The sequence below is a fragment of the Aotus nancymaae genome, unplaced genomic scaffold (genome assembly GCF_030222135.1).
Source record: "Aotus nancymaae isolate 86718 unplaced genomic scaffold, 86718_ANA_hifiasm-v0.15.2.pri h1tg000030l, whole genome shotgun sequence".
Taxonomy (NCBI): domain Eukaryota; kingdom Metazoa; phylum Chordata; class Mammalia; order Primates; family Aotidae; genus Aotus; species Aotus nancymaae.
In genome coordinates this window covers 5,054,856-5,082,622 of record NW_026988443.1, presented here as the reverse complement: position 1 = coordinate 5,082,622, position 27,767 = coordinate 5,054,856, and the positions used below count along the sequence as shown (strand labels likewise).

Below are 27,767 nucleotides of genomic sequence, written 5' to 3'. Positions count from 1 at the left end.
CCCAATTCTTGGCCTTATAGATGATGATGTTTTGTTTCTTCTCTTTCTTTTTTTTTCCTTTTTCTTTTTGATACTCTGGCAGGCAAAAAATGGCATTGTTTAAATTTGCACTTCTGTAATTATTAGTGGTGTTGACTTTTTTATTTTTTCAGAGATGAGACCTTGCTGTGTTGCCTAGGCTGGTCTCAAACTCCTGGGCTCAAGTGATCCTTCCACCTTGGCCTCCTAAAGCGTTGGGATACAGGTGTGAGCCACCACACCTGGCCTCTTATGTTTATGGACCATTTTTCTTTCTTTCTTCCTTGTTTTTTGAGACAGAGTCTCGCTCTGTTGCCGAGGCTGGAGTGAGGTGCCACGATCTCAGCTCACCGTGACCTCTGTCTCCCAGGTTCAAGCGATTGCCTGCCTCAGTCTCCCAAGTAGCTGGGATTACAGGTGCTTGCCACCACGCCTGGCTAATTTTGTTTTGTTTTTGCTTTTGTTTTGAGATGGAGTTTTCACTCTTGTCACCCAGGCTGGAGTGCAATGGACATGATCTTGGTTCACTGCAACCTCTACCTCTCGGTTCAGGAGATTCTCTTGTCGCAGCCTCTGAAGTAGCTGGGATTACAGACACCCACCACCATGCCCGTCTAATTTTTGTATTTTTAGTAGAGATGGGGTTTCACCATATTGACCAGGCTGGTCTTGAACTGCTGGACCTCAGTTGATCCACCCGCCTCAGCCTCCCTAAGTGCTGGGATTACAGGCATGAGCCACTGCGCCAGGTCAACCACCGCATCTGGCCCCGGCTAATTTTCATATTTTTAGTAGAGATAGGATTTCACCATGTTGGCCAGGCTGGTCTTGAACTCCTGACCTCAGGTGATCCGTCTGCCTGGGCCTCCCTAAGTGTTGGGATTACAGGCGTGAGCCACTGTGTCGGCCATTTTTCTTCTTCTTCTGAAGGGGCACTATACTACAGAGCTTGGGGATGTGGGTGTTTCTTTCCCTTGGCCAGTCCTTTGGTTGTCTGCCGTCCTTCCCTCCCTTTCATATCCACCCTTCTATGTAAATCCTGAGCATCTGACCCAGGTGAGGCTCAGCCTGGGCTCCAGGGAAGATGCAGAGAGAACCCAGGAGAGGCCATGTCCTCAGGAAGCCTGGAGACCAGAGAGGACCGTAGACCCTAACCACTGGACCAGACAAGGCAGCCTAGGACAGAAGTGTGGGCTTAGGACTGTGGGAGGGGTGAGAGAGTTGGAGGGATTCTTTTTGGTAGGGGAATCAGGCAAAGCCTGGAAGAGGGGGTAGCATTTTTTATTTGGTCCCTGAGGAATGGAATCACAACACCAAGAGCAGCTAACCTCTAATGGGCAGCCCTTGTATACAGTCACTGCGCTATGCACGTTACAAGCAGTATCTCATGGAATCTTGACACACGCTTTTGACTGCAGAGGTAGGGACCTTAGGCTTTCTTTTTCACCAGCAGTCATGGAGCTTGGAGAATCCTCAGCTGAGGCCCCTTTTCCTATAGATGATTAAACTTGCCCGGAGAGGGCAAGTCAGGTGTCCAAGGTCATACAGTGACCTTGTGGCAGAATTGTGCCTGAGGGTAGGGGAAGGGGGAGCTGGAGGATCTTACTGCTGCCACTGGCCTGCCTTGGGAACAACCTAGGACCCCCAAGCTTCTGGGATTCTGAGCAGATGGATTTGGGCTCCCACGCCTCTTTCCCCACATCCTTGCCATGTTATTGATAAGTCTCAGTTTCTTTTTCTTTGAAATGGGGCTCTACTCCCAGGAGAGAGGTGAGGAGGAAATCTTAGGTGATGAAGAGCTTATTGGTCAGGCTTTAGCCTGTCACCTGCTGGGGTGACCCTGCCCTTTTTAGAGCCACCAGGTTTGAAGGGGGCTTTTAACATCTCTCCTTGAGTCCATCCTCCCCACCCCACCAGAAGACTGCTGTCCTTCTCAAGCGGCTCCCTGGCCAGGCTCAGGGAAGGGGCTGTGTGGGAGGGCATATGCCCCAGAATAGGTGTGCATGTGTGGTGTGAGTCTGTGTGTGTCTGTGTGTGCATGCATGACTGTGCATGTTTCTGAGTCTGTGTGGGTACCTGTTGGGTACATGTGTGTGCATGTGTGCGAGTCTTTGTGTACTAGTGTGTGCATGTGCATGGATGCTTGAGTGTGTGGCCATGTATATGTGTGCATGAGTGCATGTGTGTGTCTGTGCCTGTGTGAGTGGTCATATGTGCCAGCCTCCAGGACGAAGAGACTCTTCAGATTGCCTGCTTGGTTCAGACTCTCAGTACAGGGACTGAGAACATGCTCGTGGGTGGTAGACTTTGCTCATGAATTTACCTTATATCCATTCATTCAGATATTTTTCTAGCACTGTGTTAGACTTGACCCTGTAAAAAGAAAGAAGCAAGTTCTTTCTAAGATTCAACTGGCCATGTATAAAGTTGTGGTTGTGAGGGTGGGAGATTAGTTTATATTGGTATTTCCCAAAATGTATTCCAGGATTTTGTTGACGTTCCACCCCCCAAAAAGAGAGGTTTGCCAAATGCATTAAAAAAAAAAATTAAAACCTTCGGGGCTTCTTGGAGCCTTTAAAATGCCAGCATGGGACTCTCAGAGGTGTTAATAATTTGTGATTTCCAAACTTATTTGATCACTTATTGTGGAATCCTCTTATCTGGGACACAGTTTAGGTTTCAAGGCGTTTAGGGACTGCTATCATTTCCTGCTGCCCTTTTGTTCATTCAGTCCTCTCATGTTTACTGAGCACCTACTATGTGCCAGCCAGTGTTTAAGGTGCTGCTGCCACCATGGTGGACAGGTTTATTCTAGTGGAGTGAGGAGCCATCTGCAAGCACATTTCTGTTAAGCAAAGCAGGTTCTGGGGCAGGCAGGGAGTGGTGGGGGAGGCTGTGTAGAGAAGGCCATCCTGGAGGTGACACTGGAGCCCTGACAGTGAAGGGGGCTGCTTCATGAGGGGAGCTGGAGGCCTGGAGGTCTTTGTGGTTGATGCTTTGGGAGACTGGGAGGTTGTGGCAGGTGGGGGTCCTCTGAGCCTCTGGCTTCTCACCCTGGGAAGACCAGGGGCCTGCGGGGAAGGTGCAAGCTGCACTGCTTGCTGATGCGGCCCTGTTCTCTCTGGAGGCTTCCCTGGGGTGGTAAGTCAGTTCTTTGGGGCTGTTTCTGGGCAGAAGCCTCTTCTGGGTCCCAGTCTTGCCCTGGGGACCTCAGTGTCATGCCGGCCTTCTCCACAGCAGACATGCAGGCCTTTCCATGCACAAATGACCTGGAGGGCTCGGGGGATGGGCCTCCCTGGGTCTACCTGCTGTGAGCGCCCTGGGCAGAGTGCCTGTGCCTGGAACTGGACCACGTTCCCACCCCCATCTGACAGATGGGCACATGCAGCCAGGAGGCTCCCACAGCCCGTTCCCTCAGACGCCGGCCCCTCTCCAAAGCATCCAGCCCTTCTCTAAGCCAGGGCTGTGGCCCGAGGCTTGTGGGGTGGGGGTAAGTGTTTGGGTGTGGAGGGCCGAGATTTCCTGGACGGGAGGTGGGAACTGGTGTCTCCAGGGTCCTCCTGGAGTCCGACTGCGGAGTTGCCCTGTGGGATCCGTGTTCTGGGGGAAAGAGGGGAGGGGACTGAGAAACGGTGGGGTAGGGGTAGGGGTCAAGGGTCGGAGAGAAGGAAGAAATCGAGGATGGGGTGGCATTTGGGGAGGAGGCGGGGAAGGGGATGGCTGGGAAGGGGCGGGGAAAAGCAGAGGAGGGGGCCTCGGGGCTCTTCCCGCCCAGCGACCCAGGGGGATCCCGGCCGGCGCTTGGGAACGCGGCCCCTCCCGGGCCCTTGTCTGCCCCGCCCGCGGGACCCCTTTGAGGCCGCGGTCCTGGGAACGCGCTGGGCCGCCCCCCGCGCGGGAGGGCTCCATGGCTGCGGCGTAGTTACTCAGGGCCAGGTTCGGGCACAAAGCGGCCGCGGCGGGGGGCCGGCTGGGAAGGCGCAGGCAGCGCTGCTCGCTCGCGCGGCCCGGGTGGGGCCTGGCTTGTTCGGCGCCGCGGGCCGCCCCACGGCCGCCCGCCCCTCGGAGTCTGGCGCCCTCAGGACTCCGGGTCCCAGGCCTGGCGCTGGGATCGGCGGCGTCGAGCCCACAGCTGGTGCAGCCGGTGTGTGGGCTGCGGCCCGCTGGCCAGATGTGCGCCTCTGGAGCCCTGGGGCCCTGGAGCCGCAGTCCGGCCTCTGCTTTGGGGTGGGGCTGGGGGAAGGCGGGTGACAGCCGCAGGGCCATCCCCTGGTACATCCTCATACACGTAATGCTCCTGAGTGCACTTGCCAGGCACTAAGGACTGTTCTGAACACTTATGCTCTTGATTCATTCAAGCTTCATAGCACCCTTGTGAAATAGATACGTGATGTGTATCCCTAATTTTACAGAGGAGGAAACCGAGGCACAGGGAGGTAAAATAAATGGCTCAGTGTCCCACAGCTAGGGCAAGATTTGAACGGAGGCACTCTGGCCCCAGACTCGTGCTCAGCCCCTGCAAGGAACCCAGGTCTGCATAGTGGACTGGAGGCCTGGCCCTGAGGTTGCAGCTTCCATTGCATCCACACGTGTCCAATACATTACAGATGAAGATTGACACATAGATCTGAGTCATGATTCTGGATTTGCCACTTAAAATTTCTTCTCTGGATGGATCCTTTTTGACTTTATTCATTCACTGGATGGATAGTTCTAAGTTTGTGCTGGGCGGAATGCTAGCGCTGGGTGGAATGCTAGCGCTGGGTCCCTGCCTTCAGGGAGCTTACGGCTTAGTAATGAGACAGACAATAAAGCTTGAGCAGCTCCCCCGATTGTAATTGTTCATTGAGAGACTGCTCTGGCTTATCTGACTTCAACAAGGTCCTCCCGGGAGGGCATTTCAGAGGAGGTGACGTGCCAGCTGGTGTAGGAAAATGAGAGGGAACTGTGGAGGACAGCGGCTAGTCTCCTCTGGCTCTGAACTCATTCACTAGGGCTGCCTCTGCCTGCCTTGGGCCCGCCCTATGTGGGGAAGGAGGGAGAAGAAGAGGCTATAGTCTCTGTCCAAGAGAACACGATGGGATAAAATCTGGGGGAGTTTTGAGTGTGACTGTCTGGAGGGGCAGGGGCAAACGCTGGCAGGCTCTCCTGGAAGGGCTGGAGCAGGGATGAAAGAAGACGCAGTGTAGGGTGCTGGGAGAGATGGCTGGGCTGGGGTGGCATCACGGGCTGTGTTCATGTGTGCACACAGCATGGCACATGGTTCTTTCTGGGGAGTCCCCAGGGAAAGCCACCAGGGCCTTGTGCTTAATGACCCCGGAGGTGTGCACAGCCTCTGTGCACTGTGTGGTGCTCTCATAGGCACCTCCAGGTACCCAGGGAGTAGGTTGTGGGGGACCAGGGAGGGGTTGTTCCTCTTCATTTGGCAGTTGAGCAAGGGAGGTTCAGAGACACCCACAGCCTTGCCCTGGCTCACATAGCCACGTGTAGCAGGGTCTGTGTCCAGCTGGCAGGCAGACTGCTTCTTCGCAAGGTCTCCATATCCCATGGACAGGGGCCTGAACCTCAGACCTTGGCTCGCCAGGGCCCCCTCAGCACATTACTGGGGTGGGAGGTGGAGGAGGATGCTGATGCTCCATCACTGTCACCCACGTCCCTCAGCCTGGCTTTGCACACGGAGCTGCCCCATCCCCCAGACATCAAACCAGGCCAGTGAGAAAACAGCTGCTCCCATGTGTCCCGGTGTCCAAAGTCCACTTTGAATTGGGAATCTGAATGGGCTTTATTCTAAATTTCCTGTATCTGTTGGCTCAAAATACCCATTGCTCAGTCTCTCTGAGGGGAATGTAGAGGCCTGTCCTGGGTTCCCAGGGTCTGAGCTCATTTTCCTACTGGGAAGTTCTGGACAAGGTTGGGCCTGGCTCCAGACTCTCTGTGTATCCGGTCCTGCCTTCTTACTAGTTCTGCTCTTGTCTGTGGGGAGAGGTTCGGCTGGGGCGAAGGGGGATCAGGAGTGGGTAAGGGCGTTTATGGAGTGTATTTACTGAGGTTATTGTGTATACAGGGCTCTCCAAGTGCTTCCGGGATGTGTTCTTATAATTCTCTCCACAGCCCTGTCAGGTTGGTACCATGATGTTTGCCATCCTGTGGGTGAGGCAGCTTTGAAGGTCAGCCTGAGGTCCAAGGTCACATGTCACAGTGAGGCTGCCCCATGCCTGGTGCCTGCCTGAGTAACTGCCAGGGTCACTGTCTATGCACCTGGTGAGCCAGCGCCATGCTGGAATCTTCTCCCAGGAGCTCCTGGAGGCAGACTGTAAACTTTGAGGCTGACAACACCTGGAGCCCCCTGAGGACCCAGCTGGTGACCAAGTCCCTTTCTGCCCATCCCACTTCCCTCCCCGACAGGGCCTGCTCCTGAGGGTCACTTGGGAGAGAAGCAGCTTGGACAGGTTGGAGGTGGAGGATGTCCCAAGCCAAGTCCTGGGACATTTGGGACAGGTGGTGGGGCAGGGATGTAACTGCTTCCTGATTTTTTGGGAACTGCATACCCAGCAAGGTCCGAGGCTGGGCACAGCTGGGCCAGCCCCTCTGTTCTGCTAGGTGAGAGGTAGGAGGTGTTTGCTGGATTTAGAGTATTTAGGCTGGGGGGTTCCTCGTTTCTGCTGGGCCCCACAAGGCCCCAGGAGTCCAGCTGGCTCAGCTAGGAATACTAGCTATGGGTGTCGGGGTAGGTGGCCTTGCTGCAGGATTCAAAACAGGACCCTGTCCTCTGGGCCTCTCTCTGTCTCCACCCAAAGTGCTCTTGGGCCCAGGACCTGGCCTGGAAGCCCGCCTCTTCTTCCCATCAGCATTTTCTCCCAGGGCTTGAGTTGGAACCTGTGGGTGTGTGCCCCTCCTGGGCCCTGTTTTCCTGGCTGCCCCTCAACTGGCACCAATGCCTGGGAGCAGCAGCTCCTCTTCCCCTCCCTGCTGAAACCTCACTCCCGGGCACCAGACCCTCTGCATCCTCTGTCCTCCACCACCTCCTGTGCAGGCTTCCTGGAACCTGGGGACCCTGGAGGTTTCTGGACCATATCGAGTTGCTTGGGTGGTTGTTTCCTTTTTTTTGGGCCACGCCGGGTGGGGGAGCTGGGAGAGAAGCTGATGATTGGGTCAGGCCCAGCCAGGAGTGGAGGCTGCCCACTGGCCCTCGTCTTCCCGGATCAGACTGTGGGCCCCCAGCCCCTATGTCTGAGGGGCTGGGGGCCTGGCTTCCCCTCCTGGCTAGGGGGCATTGCTGTTTGGCATTTCCTGCCTCCCTCTCGTTCATTTTGCAACAGGCCCCCCAGGAATGCATCTCGGGGGACATGGGGCCCACGCTCACCCTTCTTCCCAGTGACGGGGCCTGACTTGGTCTGGCACCACCACAGTCCTGCTGAGCTTGGGCCCAGGATGGGGTTGGCTGTATTCTTCTCTCCACCCTCCTCAGACCCCACCTCCTGGCTGGACAGCTGGGCCCTCGGCCAGGGCTGAGCTAGGGGGCCAGCACTGATTGAAAGTGCTCCTCACAGACCCCTTGGCTGGGGGCCCATGGGGTGTGGGGGCTCTGGAAGAGGCTGAGGGGCTCGGGAGGATGGGCCCCCCCAAGGCCAGAGGGTGAGAGAAAGCGAAGGACCGACCTTCTGGGGCAAGAGCCAAGGCTTAGTCCCTCTGGTGTTAATCCAGAAGTGATTCTGAGACCCCCCCACGAAGGCTTCAGCATCCCCTCTGCTGCTCAGCCCTGGCCCCTCAAGGCACACTGCACACATGGTTTTGCTTTTCCAGGCATCCTCCCCTGGTCCCCTCCCCCGGGTGCCTTCTCAAGCTCCTTGGCCCCTCCCCCAGCCCTCCTGGGCCCCCTCTTTCCTCCTTGACCCACTTTAGTCCCCTGTTGCTGGGGGAGGGGAGCACGCAGCCGGCGGCTCTGATCCTGGCGCTCTCCCCCAGCATCCCCTGGGGCGGGCTCTGGATGGAGCCTGCAGGCTGAGCCGGCCCGGCCCCAGGGACTGGCACACTGCGTACTCCGAGTGGCAGCCTCCCTGCCCCCTCCGTGGACAGACAGTTCTGGACAGCTGCCCCTGCCCTGGCCCCTGGGAGGCCCTGCCAGGACCAGGCTCCGGTTTCCCCCAGCCCAAGGGAGCAGTGGCTCACAGAGGTCCCTCCTACCACCGCCTCCTTGGCGAGCAGGCTTCCCAGAGGGGACACAGCACAGGGCCCAGCCCTGGCCTCCACCCATTCTTCCCCTAAATCACTGCTGCAGAGGCTGGAGCCGGGGTCAAATCCTTTGTCTGCTGTTGGTCTGTGTGACTTGGGGAACTCCACCAACCCTCTCTGGGCCTCATCTGTGCATTGAGGAACTTGGAGCAGATAGCTAACCTCCATCAAACACGCGTGTGTTCCCAGGACTGCTGACTGTTTACGTTTAGGGTCTCTTTGTATTGTCACAGCGCTGTGGACATGCTGTCTCAATCCGTATTTTCAAGATGAGGCAACTGAGGCACCGAGAGGGGAAGTCACTTGTTGGAGGTCACATCGGCTGTGCGTGGTGGAACTGCAGGGGCTTGAGCACAGGAAAATCTGATGAGATGATTTTTCTTCGCTCTAACATCCTCCAATCGATCCTGACGCTGGGGCGGTTAACTCTTCAGGGACAACCACCCAGCCCACTGAGGACTTGGGATCCTCGCTCGGTCCTGCTCGGGTGTTGGTTGGGTTGCTAAGCCTGCCCCCTGCCCTGTGACAGGCTGTGGGAAGCCAAGGCTGCTGCCCGCCCGGGCTGGGAACTCACTCCATCCTGAGTTCCAGTCCTGTGGTCCAGTGGCCTGAGCGAGTACAGGAGCCAAGTGCAAGAGGCAGGATCCAGGAGTCGCCTGGAGTTTCCGCCTGCCCTCCCTGCCTGCCCAGCCCTGCTGCAGCCCTGCACATGCTCCCCTCCTCCCTTCCCACGAACTCCCTGGAAAACAAGTGTAACATATACAGTGGGAAGGTCCTGGGGGGCTGTTGAAATTTGGGAAACAGTGCTTCCCTAATCTCTGCATTTTCTGTCTTTTCCTTCTTGAGCCTTGACATCTGTTCGTCCTCTGGGAACCTTTTCATTTCACCATCATTGTCTTGCTGAATAAAGGAGGGGGTGGGAGGTGGGAGGGGGCTCTGGGAGCGAAGTCAGGACATCTTTTCTTATTTGCCTAATTTCCTCACTCAAATGTGTCTTGTGATTAAACATTTTCTTAGCGAGCTTGGTCAGGGCCAGGCCGAGCTTCTTTTCATAAACATTGGCAAGTGAATTTAACAGCCCTGTTTGTATTAGCTGGAGGTTTCATTTGCATAGTGATTGTTCTTAGGAAACAAAATAATCGCTTGCAGTTTATGAAACTGTATAAATACCGGGGTCTGGAGCCGGGCGCATGCGCAGGCCTTTCCTCTCGCACGTAAATCCATCCTGTTTGGGGAGGAAATTCAGGCTCCAGGAAGAGCCAAGTGCGGAGGGTTTTCTCTGCGGAGCGGTGTTTCCCTGGCTGGAGTACTGGGCTGTGGGTGTTGCCTTCTGGGCGGAGCTTGTGAAAGCAGTAAACCTCCCCCCAGCTTTTGCGTGGACCCCAGTTCCAATCGGGGTCCCACGAGGGGCCAGGCGTGGCACGGCTGGGCGAGGGGGACGGTTACTCACCTGAGCGCCCCTCCTATATGTTGTCCTTCTAACCTTTTAGAGGAAGGCTGCAAACTGGAGGCTGGAGGTTGAGTGTTGCCCACAGATGTGTTTTGATTGGCTTGTGCTGTGTTTAAAAGAAAGAAATCAACATCGAGAGATCTGGAGATGTCACAGAAAAAAATCAGAGTTCTTGCTTCTGTCTCCTAAGCAGTGGGTAAATCTGGGACTTGGAGGCCCCCTTTCGGGCTTGGCTGCAATCCTGGGGCTGGGAGTGGTGACTGCTTCTGTAGGTGGGCATGCCCCTCCTGTCCCTCACAGTCCAGACCTTGCCTGACTTCACTCATTGATGTCCCTACCTGGCCCCGGGGAATTTAGGGTCCTGCTTGTGGTGGGTCCTCCCTGTTCACCATGTGCCCTGTAGGCTTGAGGTCAGCAATTCACCAGCCGCCCCGGGTGCCCCGTTCTGACCTGTCATAACTGCTGCTGCATCTCTTGGCTGCACCCTTCCCCCTCTTGCCCCGCTCAGGCCCTGTCTATTTGAGGAGCTTTTCTTGGACCTTCTGGCTTTTCCCCAGTGGCTGTGAGTTCAAGCCCTCCTGATGTCCATATTGGCTGGGGGGGTGGGGGTGGAGATATGGACGGGGAGTTGCTTTGGGAGGTCACACCCTTATTCCCAGGAGCTTGTCTTTGCTCAGAACATTCCTGGCCTTTTCCTTAGCAGATCTCTCTGGAGCCTGCTGCCCCAGAAGACAGGCGTTTCATGAGCTCAGAGTCTGTTTTTCAGACTCAGGCAGCATTGCCGCCCAGCTCGGTCAGCTGGCTTGGCCCGATTTTGGAATCTACTGGTGTTAAGTGGGCCCAGAATAATACCTGTCCATTAAGGGAATGGTTTGACAAAGCATCAGGGCTGGAGTTGGATTTCTAGCTGAGGAGTGATGCCTGCCCCACACCCCAGATGACCCAGCCTTGGCAGCCAGGGCCCTCAGATATTTGGTGCCTTTATGGAGCCTCCACTTTAAAGGAGGAAAAGTCAGAAGCAACAAAGCAAGCAGGTGAAACTGATCAATACTGACACCTTCTTTTTTTTTTGAGATGGAGTCTCGCTTTGTCACCCAGGCTGGAGTGCGGTGGCACGATCTTGACTCACTGCAACCTCTGCCTCCCGGGTTCGAGTGATTCTCCTGCCTTAGCCTCCCGAGTAGCTGGGACTACAGGTGCACACCACCATGCCCAGCTAATTTTTTTGTATTTTTTTAGTAGAGAGAAGATTTCCCTATGTTGACCATGCTGGTCTGGAACTCCTGACCTCAGGTGATCTACCCACCTTTGGCCTCCCAACGGCTGGGATTACAGGCATGAGCCACTGTGCTCCGCCTTTACTGGCAACTTCTTCACCGTGCAGGGCTCTGCCCTGTCATCTGGGTGTCCCAGCTGTCCCCTGGTAGAACAGCTCCTGTTGATCCCAGTGTGCCTCCAGGCCTTCATCATGGACGGCCTTCCCAGGGAAGTCACTGGGAGCTCTGTGCCCCGTATGGTGGTCTCATGCTGTCCCCACAGCAGCTCCGGCTGGTAGTTACATTAGCTCTGCTTTATAGGTGAGGAAACTGAAACTCTTTGGCCCAAGGTCACACAACTGCCTGAGGTCACAAACCTGGTAAATAATTGCAGATACTGGGATTTGATCTGCCCTCTTAACCCTCACCCTATATGTTTTGTTTCTCCAATTATAAAATAGAGAAAATGAACCCATCTCTTCGGGTTCTTGAAGGCAAAGATAAAATAAGGAAAGAGAAATTTACAAAGATAAAATGAGCAAAGAAAGATTCACTGTGGAACATGGACTCAGGCACTTTGAGGTTTCTAAAACTCTTTATTTCTGGGTGGTGTCATTAAGCATAACGCTTTCTCCTTTTCTCCCCGCTGCCCCAGTTTTCATGAGCTATACCTTGACCATGTCACTGCCCTGGCTCTGGCCAGGTGTTCCCCCTTAGACCCCGAGGTTGTGAAACTCCCGTGGGGAGAGGCTTGCATCTCTGATAGTTGGGGCTCCTCTTGGCAGGGAGCAGTATAGAGAAACCTACAGGGTCTTCTAAAAGAGGAAGAGCAAGGAGTCAGGCCAGAAATTCCATTTTCGTGGAACTAGTTGGCTGACACAGGATTGGATCACCTGGGGTGCTTTGCTCGCAAGCCATGCAATGCAAGGTCAGGAGAGCTCAAGCATAAGGGCCTGTGAGATCTCCTAGGATGAGTAGTGTGGAGGGAGTGTGGCTGCAGAGGACCTAGCTGAGCAGCTTAGCACTGTCAGCAGAGGTCCAGCTGCCTTCTGTCTTTATGCTCTGTCCTGCTCAACACATTGGCTGGTGCTCTCAGATTTGTCTTGCCGTGATGCAGAAATGGCTACTGTGGTGCTGGACATCACCCCCTCCCCCAACAACATATCAGTGTCCAAACACCAGGAGAGAGAAGCTCCCTGACACAGGCCTGTCTTTAGGAGAAGGATACCTTTCCTAAATGGCCCCATGTTCCCTCCCTTGCATCTCACTGTGTTGACAGCGGCATCTCACTGTGTTGACAGCGGCATCCCTTGAACATCCTGCACCAATCCCAGGCTGACATGTAGAGTTCCCTTAGAGTTAGTGGCTCTGGGGATGTTTGAGCAAAATTTGAGTTGGGCCAGCAAGAAAGAAGGAGGGGAAAAGGCTGCTGGGGAGCACCCAGCGCTGTCTGGGGGAGCCTGTGTGAGCTGCTGTCTCTTCCCATGCAAGGTTCCGGAACGTCTCCCTCGCGTCATGGCAGGTCTCCCTCACATCCTCATCAGTCCCCCGGCCTCACCTCATGTCCTAGGACTGTGCCATTCCTTCCTCTGCATGGCTTTCCCTGTGACTGAGACTCTTCCTCTGTGCTAGCCCGCCTGGCTCCTTCTGGACTCAGGTTCAGTGTCACCTCCTCTGCACGGCCTTTCCTGACCCCTTTCTCCCAAAGTGGGCCCACTGCTGTCACTGTCACTCTCTTGCTCTTTTTAATGTCATGCTAGTTGTTCTCAGTAGGAATTTATTGATGTATTCGCTTGTTTACAGTTCCTTCCTCAGTGGCCTCTCAGCTGTCCCCGGACAGGGGATGACTTGTCCACTCCTGTGTCCCTAGTCTTCCGGAGAAAGGGTCAGTGGGATGGAGAAGAGAGTCACAGTGCCTGGACTGTAGTGGGCATTTAGGAGATATTTACCGAATGAAGGAGCCGCTGGTCGCCCATCTTTCCTGAATTCCTGTCTCTTTGTGTCTCCTGTCTCTTTGTCTGTTTCTGTCCTCATCTCCACTGGGGCCCCACATTTCTTCTTGTTCTTTGTTCTTTGAGGAAGAGGAGAGACAAAACGTCTCCATGAGCCCATGGACCTGACCTCTTGACAGCATTGGGATTGCTGGCAGGGCTTCTCCAAGGGCCACTTCTGTGAAAAAATCTGCATATGGAGGTTGGCACACAGTGGCGAGCCTATGCGAAGGAGTGGGCTGAGGAAGGGGGTCTGGGCACAGCTCGGCTTTTCTGGCTGGTAGGTGCCTGCTGAAGCCAGTGGGCAACACGGATGCTGGTCTGGACATCTGGATCCGACTCTTGTCTGCACAGGTTTGGTCACTTTGCTCCAGGACAGTTTTTATTTTTAAACTTTTATTTAGAGACAGGGTGTCACTTTGTCACTCAGGCTGGAATACAGTGGTGTGACCATAGCTCACTGCCACCTCCAACTCCTGGGCTCAAGCAAGGAGGGTTCATTTACGCTGCTGGGGACTCCCTTTGCCCATGAGATAGTGGGATCCCCCCATTTCAGGGATATCCAGTCCAGCCCACTCCCAGGAAAGCAGTTCTGTTTTGAGGATTGCCAGTCCCAAATTGTAAGGCTGTCCACAACACGGAGGTGGAAAGATTTGGCTGTGGTTCCTTCAAGTTTAACAAGCAATCTGAGTAACCTGAAGGCATGCCCTGCCTGGAATGGTCTGCTTGACCATTCCCAGGGCTCAGATGACATGGGTCTGGGGACACACACATGCTGTGGGTGCTGCTGCATTGTTGGTGTGGGACTGGGGACAGGGAGGAAATGGCTTGCCCAGGCTGGGTTGGGCAACATTGGAGGGAGAATGAGGGCCCAAGGGGAGCAGGGATCAGACCAGGAGGTGAGCGGAACCAGGCTTGAAAGAGTCTTGAAGGCCACAGGCCAGCCTGTCATGAAGCCTCCCTAATTTGAGTCCTCAGGCTGCCAGAAATACTGCTCACTCTCCCTGGGGGTAGAGAAAGAGCCTCCCTGGGTCTCTAGACCTCTCCTCCATAGCTGGCTGTGGGACAAATTATGGTCTTTCTGTGTCTGTGCGGCGGGACTGCAGCGTATGTACATGCATCCACGCAGGATTCGCCTGGAGCGCAGCGCCCACCCTGGGGCTCTTTTGGAAATTTGTTGGCTGCAGTGTGAGTCTAATGAGCAAAGCATTCGGTGGTGGGTCTATGGGTTCCCCAACAGGGCTCAGTCTCCCCAAGTCCTCCAAAGTGGAGCTGTTTTAGCTGGCGGAGGCTTTTCTAGACCCCTGCTGTTGCTTTTCGGGATCTTGCTTATGTTATGTTGCCTTTTCTTTTTCAGTGGGAAGTGTCGGTGTGAGTAATTATATATATTTTCACAAACTCGAACTATGCTTCATTTAAACTTCTATAAACATGTCTGTGTAATTCTAATTAACTGCTTGCATAAAGCCATCACAAGTTACATGGGGAAATGCTCATTTGCCAGACTGTTGCCTAAAAGCCAAGGAAAATATTATGTTCTTCCAACAAACGGACTATTCATGTAGACTGTTACCAAGATAAACAGGAGATATTTGAGGACAAGTGAGATTCTAAGCAGTGATGGCTGAGCCTCCTCTAAGTGGTATTATTCAGGGTTGGCAGGGCGGGTGGCTTGATTGAGTGATAAATGCTCTTCAAGAAAAATGCCCGAACTTGGAATGTGGGGTCGGGACCCTGGAGATGGGCTCTTTGGGCAGGAGGCCACTCTGAATTCGTGAAAAGTCTGAATCGGAGAAGAGTCAACGAAATGGCCTGCACTTGTATTTCCAAGAAGTTCTTTTAGAAGTTCATACTAGGGTCACTAAGAAAGTGCATAAAAAGAGATTCTTGGAGCTGCTTTAATAAATGGGTAAGAATGATTTCAAGTTAATCACTCAGAGTGGGCATGTGCTCACGCCTGTAATCTCAGAGTTAGGGGATTTTTCTACCCCCAGAAAAAGAACGGAATAACTCTTTCTGTACCCCCACTGAAAAGAAAGGTAACATAATTTTTCCAGAGGCTGAGGCAGTAGGATTGTTTGAAGCCAGAAGTTTGAGACCAGCCCAGGCAACATAGACCCTATCTCTAAGGGAGAATCATACCCCTAGACCAATGAGCCGATAGACCCTATCTCTACAAAAAATAAAAATGCAAAAATTAGCCTAGCATGGTGACACACGCCTGTAGTCCCGGCCACTCAAGAGGCTGAGGCGAGAGAATTGCCTGAGCCCAGGAGTTCAAGGCTGCAGTGAGCTATGACTGAGCCACTGCACTCCAGCCTGGGAGACAGAGTGAGACCTTGACTCTTTAAAAAAAAAGTTAGCCTTTTTTGGTCAGATGGTGGAAGAAAAGAAAAAAGAAAAAACAATAGCCCTTCATTCATTCATTCATCCATCCAATCAAGTATTTTTGTTTTGTTTTTCTTTTTGATACAGAGTCTCACTCTGCCACCCAGGCTGGAGTGCAATGGCACGCTCTTGATTCACTGCAGCCTCCACCTCCCAGGTTCAAGCAGTTCTCCTGCCTCAGCCTCCCAAGTAGCTGGGATTACAGGTGTGCGCCACCATGCCCGACTAATTTTTGTATTTTTAAGTAGAGATGGGGTTTCACCAGGTTAGTCAGGCTGGTTTCGAACCCCTGACCTTGTGATCCACCTGCCTCAGCCTCCCAAAGTGCTAGGATTATAGGCGGCTCCAATCAAGTACTGAACGTCTGTCATGCCCTAGACTAGGCAGGTTCTTGCTGCCGCAGTGAGAAACATCCCGAACCCCTGCCCTCCTGGAGCTGATGTTCTGCTTGTTGTTGTTGGTAACCAGATGAGGAAGTGAAATGTATATAGTTTGTAAAGACGAGAGCTCAGGAAGACAAGGAAGGATGAGGGCTGGGGAACTGGTGAAGACTGGTGTGTTTGAAGAGGGCTGAGGCGGGGGCCCGCTCTGTGTCTGGAGGCTGGCTTGAGCAGGTGATTGGGAAAGTGGGTGATGAGGTCAGATGGCTGACCTGGGCTGGGAGACGTAAATGTCTTTTACTATATGCAGAAGATGTTTCTGAGTTGCTTGGCAGTTATATTTTTTAATATCCTTTCCTCACAGAATGGAAAAGTCCTTAAAATATTGCAATACTTGCTCAATTGCAAGAGATAAGAATACCACACAAAACTATAGAGAAGAAAATCAAACCCTCCCGAATGTCCCTCTGAAGAGGACCACTGTTACAACTGGGGACCCTCTTTTCAGGCATCCTCATTTCATCATTTCCCTTTGCTTTCTTTCCTAGTGGCCTTTTCAAAGGTTAGAGAGAAATGCTTAGTCAAACCTCTACTTGGAGTATCGCAGGTGACTACTTTTGGGATCGAAGATTAAGGAGGTTTTGTTGCGTCTTTAAAGAACTTGAAATTGGAGTCCAGGTAGTTTTGGTAAGTCATCAACAGCTAGAAAGAACTGTGGAAAAGTGAGTCAGTTTCAGGCTGATGGTTTTGTGTAGAGAACATTCCGTGTAATGGTGAACATGGATTGATTCCTTCCTGAGTCCAGGCACTGGACATAGGCAGTCCCTATTTGGTTCCTTTGATTCTCACAGCGACTCTATGAGGCTGATGCTGTTATTATTATTGTCACAGGCAAGAAACAGGGTCAGGGACGGTAGTGGTCTTCCCCAGGTCACACAGATAATTAGGGACTGGGACCTCAACGTCAAGAGTCCTGATTCTGGGCAGGAGTTAGGGTTGAAGACTCCATGAAGCCACCCAGCCTGACTTGTTCTCCTTCTCCTTAACCGCTTATTGGGTAGCCCCTGCTGCTGTGTGCGCCTGGCCATATTGAGAGGTTTGCCTCTCTCATTTGCTCTTTAGAAAGGCATCTGGGAAGGTTCTCTTCGGGTCCTTTGGGCTGGATTGACCAGAGAGGGATGTAATAACGCACATGAAAGCCCGTCACTGGCCTGTGACAGCCCTTTCTTTTGCATTTTTTGAGACAGGGTGTTGCTCTTTCACCCAAGCTGGGGTGCAGTGGTACAATCTTGGCTCGCTGAAGCCTCAACCTCCCGGGCTCAAGCAGTTCTCTTGTCTCAGCCTCCTGAGGAGCTGGGACTACATGTGCATGGCACCACACCTGGCTAATTTTTTTACTTTTTGTGAAGACGGAGGTTTCACTATGTTGTCCGGGCTGGTCTTGAACTCCTGGGCTCAAGAGATCCACCTGTCTTGGCCTCTGGAAGTACTGGGATTATAGGCGTGAACCACCACACCTGGCCTGCCCTTTTCAGTAAATGGGAGATTTTATTATTAATAAATTCTTCTGAAACCTTGTTGGGCCCTAGGAAAGGGACCCCTGAAAACGCCTGTGTCTTACAGGGCTGGATGGATTAGGTCTGGATGTTATGGTCTGTTTCTGACCGCTTCATTCATTCACTCCCTCACTCATTCATATTGAGGTGTGATTTTCCAGCAAGGAGAGTCCCCTGGTCTCAAGTTTCCGGAGGCACCCTCTACAATCTAGATTCCAATTAGCTTAATTGCTTCATATTAGACTTCTTAGAAAAGATTTTTTTTTCTTGCTGATGGCTGCGTTTCCAGGAATGTCTCCCGCACTGCCTTCCTTCCTGCTTCTTCCAAGCTTGTTTCTTTCAACTTTATTTCTCCGGAACTGGCCTGCACCTCAGTCCTGTTAGACCTGGTGCCATTGTGTCAATTTACATCTGAGTAGCCAAAGTGACACCAGGAAAAAAGTGTATATTACATATGTGTATGGAGAGAAAGAGAGAGCGGGAGCTTATATATCCCATGTATGTAAAATTACACGGGTTATTTTTAAATAGAAAATTTCTTTTTAGGGCGTGTGTTTTAGCGAAAGAACTGGACACAAAATCTACCCCGAGTTCTGACCCTATCTCTCTTCCTTTCACCATCAACACCAGATTTTTTAAAATGTAATTTTCAACAACCAAAGGAAACAGTTACATCCTGATTGACACACAGGATGTCGGAGCAGCATTCTTGCTGTTAAGTGATCAGGATTTCAGCCAAGGGAATATAATGAAATCCACATAAAAATTTATTTACCTAATGAAAATCCTGGAGTAATGCATAAGTGGTTCTCTGATAATAAAATGCAAATCTAAAACTATAACCAGGAGGACAATAATCTTCATTAAACGTATTGTCTAGAGGAAGCCCATGACATCTACTTAACAGTGATTTGATTTGTTTAGTAATTTCCACGTAATATTTAAACTTTATTTCGAGTCTTAAAAACCCGCCCTTAAAAAAGATGAGTTTCTTTTGCATCAGAGAGGAGGGCAGCTGCTGGTGAGTGGGGGTTCTCAGGGCCTCTGCTTACGGGGCACCCTGGAATCTTATCCTTTTGTAGGCAGCAGGGCGTTTGGTGGAGAGGTGGGGTCCAGGAAGGGAAAGCAAGGGGTCAGGTTTCCTTCTGGGAGGGAGACCCAGAAAAGCTCCTGCTCTGCAGGAAAACGGCATCTGAGGCCTAGAAAGGCTTGGAGGTGGGAAGTACTCGCCCAAGTTTATCTTGGAGCTCCGGTGCTGCCTAGGTGTCCTGGCTCCCCGCTCAGTGCTCCTGCCTTCCTGAAATCTGGCCAGAGCTGAGGATTTGAGTGTCACTCTCCTGTCACTCGGGTCCTGTGTAGCATCTCTGTGGCTGCTGCTCTGGCCCAAGACCACTTAGCAACAGCACACCTCCCCCACCCCCGCCTTGGGATTGGCATGATTAGAAGTTGGAAACAGATTAGAAGTGCTTTGGAAGCAGACTGACCTGGGTGCAAAACCTGGCTCTGTCCTTTGTCAGCTGAGGAACTGTGGGCATGTGCCTCACTCTCTGTGAGGCTCAAGGTCCCTACCTGTGACAGGGGCACTCTGATCCCTGCCTTTGGGACTGCTGGGAGGACTCTGAGGAAGCGTGTACGTTGTCTGACTGGGGGTGCACTGCCTGGCTGTGGGCTTAGGAGTCTCTTGGGTAGCTTAGAAGCATGGTAGGAAATAATTTATGTTGGACTTCCCCACCCCCCTGCCCCAGTTTTGACACTAATAGTCTAAGCCCTAGATGAGAAAAATTACCCTTTTGGATTTTTTTTTTTTTTTTTTTTTTGAGACAGGGTATCACTCTGTCACTGAGGCTGGAGTGCCGTGGCATTATATGGCTCACTGTAACCTCCACTTTCTGGGCTCAGGCAATCTTCTCACCTCAGCTTCCTGAGCAGCTGGGACTACTATAGGTGTGTGCCAATTTTTTTTTTTTTTTTGTGGAGAGGAAGTCTCACTATATTGCCCAGGCTGGTCTTGGACTCCTAAGCTCAAGTGATTGTCCCACCTCTGTCTCCCAAAGTGCTGGGATTATAGTGTCAGTCACTGTGCCTGGCCCCTTTTGGATTTTTTAACAAAATCTCAGACACACGGCAGATGAAGCCTGTTGGTGCATGTACATGTGCATATATGTGTGTGTGCGTATGTGTGTTTTCCCACCAGATATCATGATAACTTCACAGATGACTCAACCTTCCTCTCACTATCTCCACCTCCTCTGTCTCCTCCTTTTCTCCCCCCAACAAGTTATAAGTTTTTCCTTTCCCCTTCAGAATGTTGCAGAGCAGTTTGAAAAAGTATTAAAACAAATTACCCATAATCTCAAGCAAGAATCTCCTTCCCAGGGCAGCACAGGACTCTGGTTGGGAACACAGGCCTGTTCAGACACCAGCTTTGAGCTCACCAGCACGCTGCGCGCTCTTGGACAACTTCCTTATCCTCACTGAACCTCAGTTTCCTCGCCTGCGAGGCAGCATTAACACTCGTTTTTTCTGCACAGCTGTGAAGATTAAACAAGATAATGTGTGTAAAGTGCTTAGCAGAGCGTCTGGCACTTAGTCGGTGCTTGATAAATGGGAGCTGCTTTGTTGTTGCAAGAGAAAAGGTTGCTCTGAACAGAGGCCCCGTGAAATGGAGAAGTGAGGCTGCCATCCAGGTAGTGATGCCAGCGGCCGGCAGGCCAGCCAGTCATAATGCCTTGAGTTTCCATCCAAGGGCTGGCTCAGGTTACTCCTGGCCCATTAGCAGTGCCGGTGAGAGCTTGGAGCTTCTTAAGTTCAAGGTCGATCACAGGCCTTGTCCCCCACACGGGCCTCTCTGCTTTGCCCAGAGTCATTAGTCACCAGGGTGGTCTGAGGAGAAAGTGGGGATACCGCAGGGCCTCCCATCCTGACCTCTGGGCCACACCCCGGGGCAGGGCCTTGCTCAAGGCAGAGGATTGGGCCTCCAGAGACTTTGAAAATCCACTTGCATATCTGGAAAAGCAATTAAATCCTGGCTGTGAAGCTGACTACCTGGGCAAGTCATTTAAGTCTGAGCCTCAAGTTTGCTCATCTGTCAAATGGGTGTACAAGTAGTATTTCACCAGGAGATTGCGCATGCTTACTAGCCTGCAATAAGCAATTCTGTATTTATTCCCCCAGGAAAACTTCCTGGAGAAGGATGGATTTTACCCTGTAAAAGAAGAAAAACATGGATGCATAAGAAGAGGGGTGAGCAGGGGAGGCCTTGGGCTGAGGGGTCGGGCAGGGGGAAGTAGGCAGACAGAAGGAGCTTGAACTAGAGCTTAGTTCTCTCTGACAATGTGGGTCTCATCCCCTCTGATTCAGCCAGGGGCCTTGCGGTGGGTGGAGGACAAAGGAGTAGCATAACCTTGACCACACCTAACTTGCATTTAAAAATTCCTGCAGGGGGCTGGATGTGGTGGCTCATGCCTAGAATCCTAGCACTTTGCGAGGCCAAGGTGGGTGGACTACCTGAGGTTAGGAGTTCAAGACCAGTCTGGCCAACATGATGAAACCCTGCCTCTATTAAAAGTACAAAATTAGCCAGGTATGGTGGTGGGCACCTGTAATTCCAGCTACTTTGGAGGCTAAGGCAAGAGAATCGAATCACTTGAACCTAGGAGGCGGAGGTTGCAGTGAACTGAGATAGCGCCACTGCACTCCAACCTGGGTGACAGAGTGAGACTCCATCTCAAAAAAGAAAAAAAAATTCCTTCAGGGGTGACTTAGACAAACAGGTTATCCTTTCAGCCCCAACACTCCCACAGTCTCCTGTATCAGGAGATCCTGCCCACACACTGTTGGAATTCACCGGCCAACCAGGGACTGCTGGAGTGTTTTCTTCTTACTGTCTTCGACTTTCCCAGCTCTTCCTCTAGTAGGGCAGGAGATGAGGAAGTGATTGAACCATCTCTGGGGGAGAGAGGAAAACCCAGCTGGAGGCATTGAACGCATCCCCCAGAGGCCCTTTCATGGGTGTGCACAGCAGACCTCACCGCCTTTCAGCAGAGCCTCAAGCCCCTGAGGCTGCAGAGGGAGTGGGCTGTGCGGGGGGCGGTGGTAATAAATACCCTGAGGCCCGGGGAGCCCCGTGTGGCCTCCTTCCCTGGGCCCACAAAAGGGCCTGAGTGACAGCCAGGCTTGGCCTTCGCACACCCGGGAGCCAGGGGGAGGGAAAAAGAGAGCGGCAGGGGCAGAGGAGGGGGCTGCCAGCCAGGGACAAAGGCAGAGACAGAGAGAAACAAAGGAAGAGAGAAATCCCTTCTTGTTATAACCTGTGGTTTAAAGAAAAATGTGCTTTGCCACCTCTGAAGATCTTAGAGTGAGCCTCTTGGTTCATCTGCTCACAGAGCAGGACTTTTCACTTCGCACACCGCGCCTGATGCCCAGGTGTGGCCCCCTGGTCCTGTGAGCTCTTCTGGGCCTGAAGCTTCCTCCACTTAGGCTTGCATGGAATCAGTTGGAAATGGGAAGAATCAGAGGCAATCATCTGCTGCCAAATTTAGGAGCAAACATTTTTCTTTCTGGATTTAAATAATTGCATTGCATCCCTAGCTCTGGTTCTCTTCTAAAGCCAGCCACAGATGACATTTGGCAGGTTAACCGTGGTCTGGCTCCCCCTGCCCCCGCCTCACCGCCCTGTGGGGTTTTCTCAGAATATTTTCCTCCGTGTCTGGGTAGCTGGCTTTTAAACCGGTTCAGTTTTTCTTTTCTTTTTTTTCTTGTTCAGGTCTCAAATTTTATTAAATTTAAATTTTATTCCATTTCAGGCTATAAAATCTCCAAAAGTGGCTTTGAAAGTGAACAGGTTTTGGCATGCTGGAAATAGGTTACCTCCAATGCAAATAAAAGAGTCTAGCTTCCGAGGCGAACAAGGCTCCAAGGGTTGGGAAAACGAGTGGAGCAGTTAGAGACTGTGGCATAGAAATGGTCAGAGACCAATTTAAGAGCACATATATTTTAAATGAAACATTTTGTGGACATATGGAACCAATAGCTTTTGCCAAAAGCTCAATTGTGGGGATCAAGTCTTAAGAGCTAAACTTCAATCTACTACCCAAGGTGATTTTTAACAGACAAATGAAAGCTCCTTTTTGCTTTCTAGTCTAAGGGGAATCTTAATACATTTTTAAATTATTTGGCATTTTGAATTAATTTTCTTAGAATGAAACGAGATTCTTAAATTGGGATCTTGTAGGGAAAAGACAGCCAGGTAATTAGTGAACTGATCTCCTTCTCTGACACACGAATGCAAGGGGGAGGGGGAGAGTTGAACTCCAACCAAGGTGCACACAAAATCTATTTTAGAGCAAAAATTTCAAAGTAAGCAACACCATCTGTTCTTTAATTATTTCTCCTTATTAAAGAAAAGTAGCTAAATTTATTTGGGTTACTTAGTTGGAGAGAAATGTCTTGAACACACTCAGAACTAGAGCTATTAAAGTCAGATTGTCAGCTCTTGTTTGCTAGGTATCCAAGAACTCAAAATAGCGAAGGCATTTTAGAATTGACTTTCTTTTCCAACAGAGCTTCCTCTCCATTAAGCAGGACCTGGTTATCCAAGGCCTAGTGGACATTTCTCTGCTGCTCATATTTTGGGGCAGGGGCTATGGGATTGAACAGAGGGTTCATGCTCTAGCAGAACAATCAAGGGAGGTGGAGGTTCTGCCCTCAAGAGGAGTTAGTTCACTGGGAGTCTCTGCCTCTTTCAGAGTTCTCACCACTTATCTCACATTTATCTCCATCCATCCATCCATCCATCCGTCCGTCCATCTGTCCATCCGTCCATCCGTCCGTCTGTCCATCTGTCCATCTGTTCATCCATCCATCCACCCATCTGTCCATCCGTCTGTCCATCCGTCTGTCCATTCATCTACCTATTCAACAAATATACCTTTAAATACTCCTAACCTACAGACATCAGGACTTAGCCAGCTTATCTAAACATACTTGGAACACTTACATTAGCCTACATTTGGGCAAACTCGTCTAACACAAAATCTATTTTATAATAAAGGGAAGAATATCTCATGTAATTTATTGAGTACCGTACTGAAGTACAGTTTCTACTGAATGTGTATTACTTTCATACCATTGTGAAGTCGACCATCTGTAATCAGATACCCATGGATGACACAGGTGCAGTGGCTCATGCCTGTAATCCAGCATTTTGGGCGGCCAAGGCGGGCGTATCACCTGAGGTCAGGAGTTTGAGACCAGCATGGCCAACATGGTGAAACCCTGTTTCTACTAAAAATACAGAAATTAGCCAGGTGTGGTGGTGGGCGCTTGTAATCCCAGTTACTTGGGAGGCTGAGGCAGGGAGAATCGCTTGAACCTGGGAGGCAGAGGTTATGGTGAGCTGAGATCATGCCATTGCATTCCAGCCTGGGCAACAGAGTGAGACTGTCTCAAAAAAAGAGAAAAAAAAAGATACTCGTGGATGAGCCTATGATTACTAACAGTAACGTGTGCTGTAGGGTCTAGACCAGTGCTGTCCAACAGACCTTTTGGCAATGATGGAAATGTTCTATATCCGTACTGTCCAGTATGGTAGCCACTAGCCACATGTGGCTGTTGAGCATTTGAAACCTGGCTAGTGGGACTGAGGAACTGCTATTTTTAATCTGATTTAATTAAAACAAATTTTAAAAAATATTCATTTTTAACCTTTATTTACTTGTTTATTATTATTATTTTTAGAGATAGAGTCTTGTTCTGTTGCCCAGGCTGGAATACAGTGGCATGGTCACAGCTCATTGTAGTTTTGAACTCCTGGGCTCAGGTGATACTTTCATCTCAGCCTCTGGAGTAGCTGGGACTACAGGTGTTCACCATCACACTCAGATAGTTTATTTTAGTTTTTTAGAGATGGGGTCTCGCTATGTTGCTCAGGTATGTCTTAAACTCTTAACCTCAAGGGATCCTCCCACATCAACCTCCAGAGTAGCTTGGATTACAGGTGAAAGCCACTGCACCCACCTCTTTTTAAATTTATTTTTAGACATGGGGTCTGTCTGTGTTGCCCAGGCTGGAGTGCAGTGGCTATTCATAGGTGCGCACTACACACTTGAACTCCTGGAGCGATCCTCCTGCCTCAGCTTCCCGAGTAGCTGGGACTACAGGTATGTACCACCGCTCCCGGTGTACATACCATCTCTCCAACTGTATTGGACAGCATGGGGTCAGCCTGAGCATCACCTGGGAACTTGGTAGCAGTATAGATCCCCAGGCCCCGCCCAGGCTCTGCTGAGTCAGAATCTCTGTGGGAGCCCATAGGCTTCTGAGTTTCGGCAATCTCTCCAGGTGATTTTTATATGGCCTTGCTCTAGGAAAAGTAGGCTGTGGGTGTGATGCTATCATGCCATCCATTCTTGGGGGTGGGACATCAGGGAGTAGGGGAATTAGATTTCAACTGCACAGAAGCCTTATGAGAAAAAGGACTGATAGAGCTGAGACTGAGACATGAGTATTGAGGTGACCATGGGAGGCTTTGGTGGTGGTGGAACATAGCTCACCACGCCCAGCAGTGGGGAGGGCTTGGCACAGTTGATGGACTCAAAACAGGTCAGTGTGTTGGAGTAAAGAGATGAAGCGTTTGTGTACTGGCAGGTAGGAGGCCTGGTCCTGCAGTTGTGTGATCCTGAAATGGTGTCTTTACCTCTCTGGGCCTCATGTTCTCTTCATTGATAAAATAGAGATAACCACACTTTGCCACGCACTTACCTAGTAACGTCAAAAGACGGATGGACTCAAACTGCGTGGACAAAGCATGAATGTGTACAACACAAACGCTGGGATAAGTGGGTGCCGTGGCGGTCTTGTTTCTTACTGAGTTTTCTTTGTTCTCTAACTGCACTGTCCCCACTTCTCCTACTTCGGGGTCTCAGCTCTGCTTGAGGGCCTCCTGCCTGGCACCGGTCTCCCCCAGCTCTCCTCAGTCAGGCTAAGGCGGTCTCAGGCGGTCTCTGTGGCTCTGTGACCTGCACCGTGGTCTGATGGGACCTGCGTTGCTGTTGCTGCTCTGCATTTCCTTCCTGGAAAGTCCTCCCCAGGCCTCTGCGTCTCTTTTACTGGCGTCCTTTCCAGAATCTCAGGGGCTCTTTCCAGACCCTCATCTGGAAGCCCAGGATGGGCCCAGAGAGTGGATGTCTGCAAGTGTGTTTTCAAATCAGATGTAACCAAATGCCTTTTGGGGAAAGGCTTCACAGTAATTTTAGCAGCATCTTTTCTGTTGTCTAGACCTAAGATCAGCATTTTAGGGAAAAGTGTCGAGGTAAACTTTCCCCTGCCTCCCCCTGCTCTCCCCTCTCCACTGCTAGGACTCCGGGCATGGCCCTCCCCGCAGCACGTCAGGTGGCCAGAGCCTCAGGCATGCCCCAGCTCCTTGGCAGCCAAAAGTTTTGTCCGTGGAAGATGCCAGACTTATTTTGAGATGGCAAATGTGGTGATGCTTCTCTGCTGGAAAGACACCAAGTGTCTGATCTCAGCCTTGGGGGTGGTATTTTTGGGGGATATTAGCAGCTTCTTATCTAAAATAGATGCACGCTTTTCTTCACCCCCTCAGAATCCTTTGCAGGCAAGTGTGTCCTCAGTACTTGGGATGATACCTTGAGCATACTGATTGCTCAGTATAGGTTAGTTACTGTTACTGTTACTATTATTATTTTGTTTTTCCAGGACTGAAGCACTGCTTAGGCCTCTCCTCTAGACTAAGTCATTTACAATAAATGCTTTGGAATCTTCCTTTTTTTTTTTTTTGAGATGGAGTCTTGCTCTGTCACCCAGGCTGGAATGCAGTGGCGTGATCTCTGCTCACTGCAACCTCTATCTCCCAGATTCAAGTGATTCTCCTGCCTCAGCCTCCCGAGTAGCTGGGACTACAGGCACCCGCCACCATGCCTGGCTCATTTTTGTATTTTTGGTAGAGATTGGGTTTCACCATACTGGCCAGGGTGGTCTGAAACTCCTGACCTCTGGTGATCCACCTGCCTTGGCCTCCCAAAGTGCTGAGATTATAGGTGTGAGCCACTGCGCCTGGCTGAATCTTCCTTTTTTTGAGACAGGGTTTGGCTTTGTTACCCAGGCTGGAGTGCAGTAGCACGATTATAGTTCACTGCAGCCTCAACCTCCCAGGCTCAGGCAATCTTCCTACCTCAGCCTCCCCAGTAGCTGGGACTACAGGTGCATGTCACCATGCCTGGCTATTTTTAAATTTTTAGTAGAGATGGGGCCTCACTTTGTTGCCTAGGCTGGTCTTGAACTCCTGGCCTCAGGCAGTCCTCCTGCCTTAGTCTTCCAAAGTGTTGAGACTACAGGCATGAACCACTGTATCCTGCCTGAATCTTCTTTTTAGAGTAGGTATCCAAGGAGAGCACTGTTTGACTCGAAGGAATAAGTAGCTAATGGGTGAAATTTTAGCCACCTGGGCAAGACATTGCTTCATAGGGGAAAATGCTTCCCAAGCACCTCTCATGTCATTTGAGCTCAATGCCAAAACAAACAAAAATACTCAGGACCCACGTTGAAATCCTGGGGGAGGGTTGCAGTCTGGAACCCAAGGAGCGCATCCGGTGTCAGGATCATTTTGTTTTCTTGGCTGCTTTGGATTAAAGCGCTGGGCGCGGTGGCACACATCTGTAATCCCAGCACTTGGGGAAGCCAAGGTGGGTGGATTGCTGGAGCCCAGGAGTTCAAGACCAGCCTGGCCAACATGGTGAAATCCCGCCTCAGCTCACAGTGAACATTGTGAGCTGAGATCGCACCACTGCACTCTAGCCTGGGCAACAGAGTGAGACTTTGTCTCAAAAAAAAAAAAAGGGCTTTGTGTGGAATTAGAATGTAACACTTTAAATTCAGGAAAGTATGCACAAAAATCCAGATTTCCAGTTGTTCTTCAGAGCAATCAGGAGATCTGGTTCTGTATAGCGAGGATGGGCTGGCGCTGCCTGCTCACAGCCAGGCCTGCGTGCTCTGTGCTTGATACCTACGACTCCCTCTTGTATGCATCAAGCCATCCTCACCTCTTGGTGTTGCCTGGCTGACCCTGGAGGTCTCCAGGTTGCCAGTACTTAAGGGTTAAATGAGCTGGGCAGTGCTGCCCTGCCGGAGTCTGCCTGGAGCTCCTGGACCAGCCCTGCCTCCTGCTTACTGTGTGACTTTGCCCTCGTCACACCACCTCCCTGTGCCTCAGCTTCCCCATCTGTCCAGTGGGGTGCTAGACTGGGTCGGCAGTTTGGCAGCAGGTGCCGGGTCCCCCACTTCCCTCTTGAATTAGGCCTGCACCTTAGATTTCTCATGGAAAGTTAGGGAACTCCCAGACAACTTCCTGTCCTGACCCCGTATCAAGATCTTTGTGCAGCTGCTGCCTACGGGTTGCTTTTTTTTTGGTTCGTTTTGGTGGAGTGGCTGGGGGTGTCAGGGCAGGAAAGGGATGGTCAGAGTGTTAGTAATAAGAATAG

At 51.4% G+C, this 27,767-nt stretch overlaps 1 protein-coding gene across 2 annotated transcripts in view; it reads left to right on the top strand.

Annotated features, from left to right (window-relative positions):
- The window catches only part of ZNF423 (zinc finger protein 423), a 359,963-nt gene that overhangs the window by 12,650 nt on the left and 319,546 nt on the right, over positions 1-27,767 (top strand). The window contains exon 1 of one of the 2 annotated variants that reach the window (XM_064383041.1): positions 20,446-20,514. The exons of the other annotated variant lie outside the window; for it this stretch is intronic. Within the exon in view, the coding sequence (XP_064239111.1) occupies positions 20,499-20,514 (16 nt within the window). The 5' untranslated portion in view covers positions 20,446-20,498. Of the gene's footprint in view, positions 1-20,445; positions 20,515-27,767 lie in introns of those variants that run through there. 2 annotated transcript variants of the gene reach the window in all.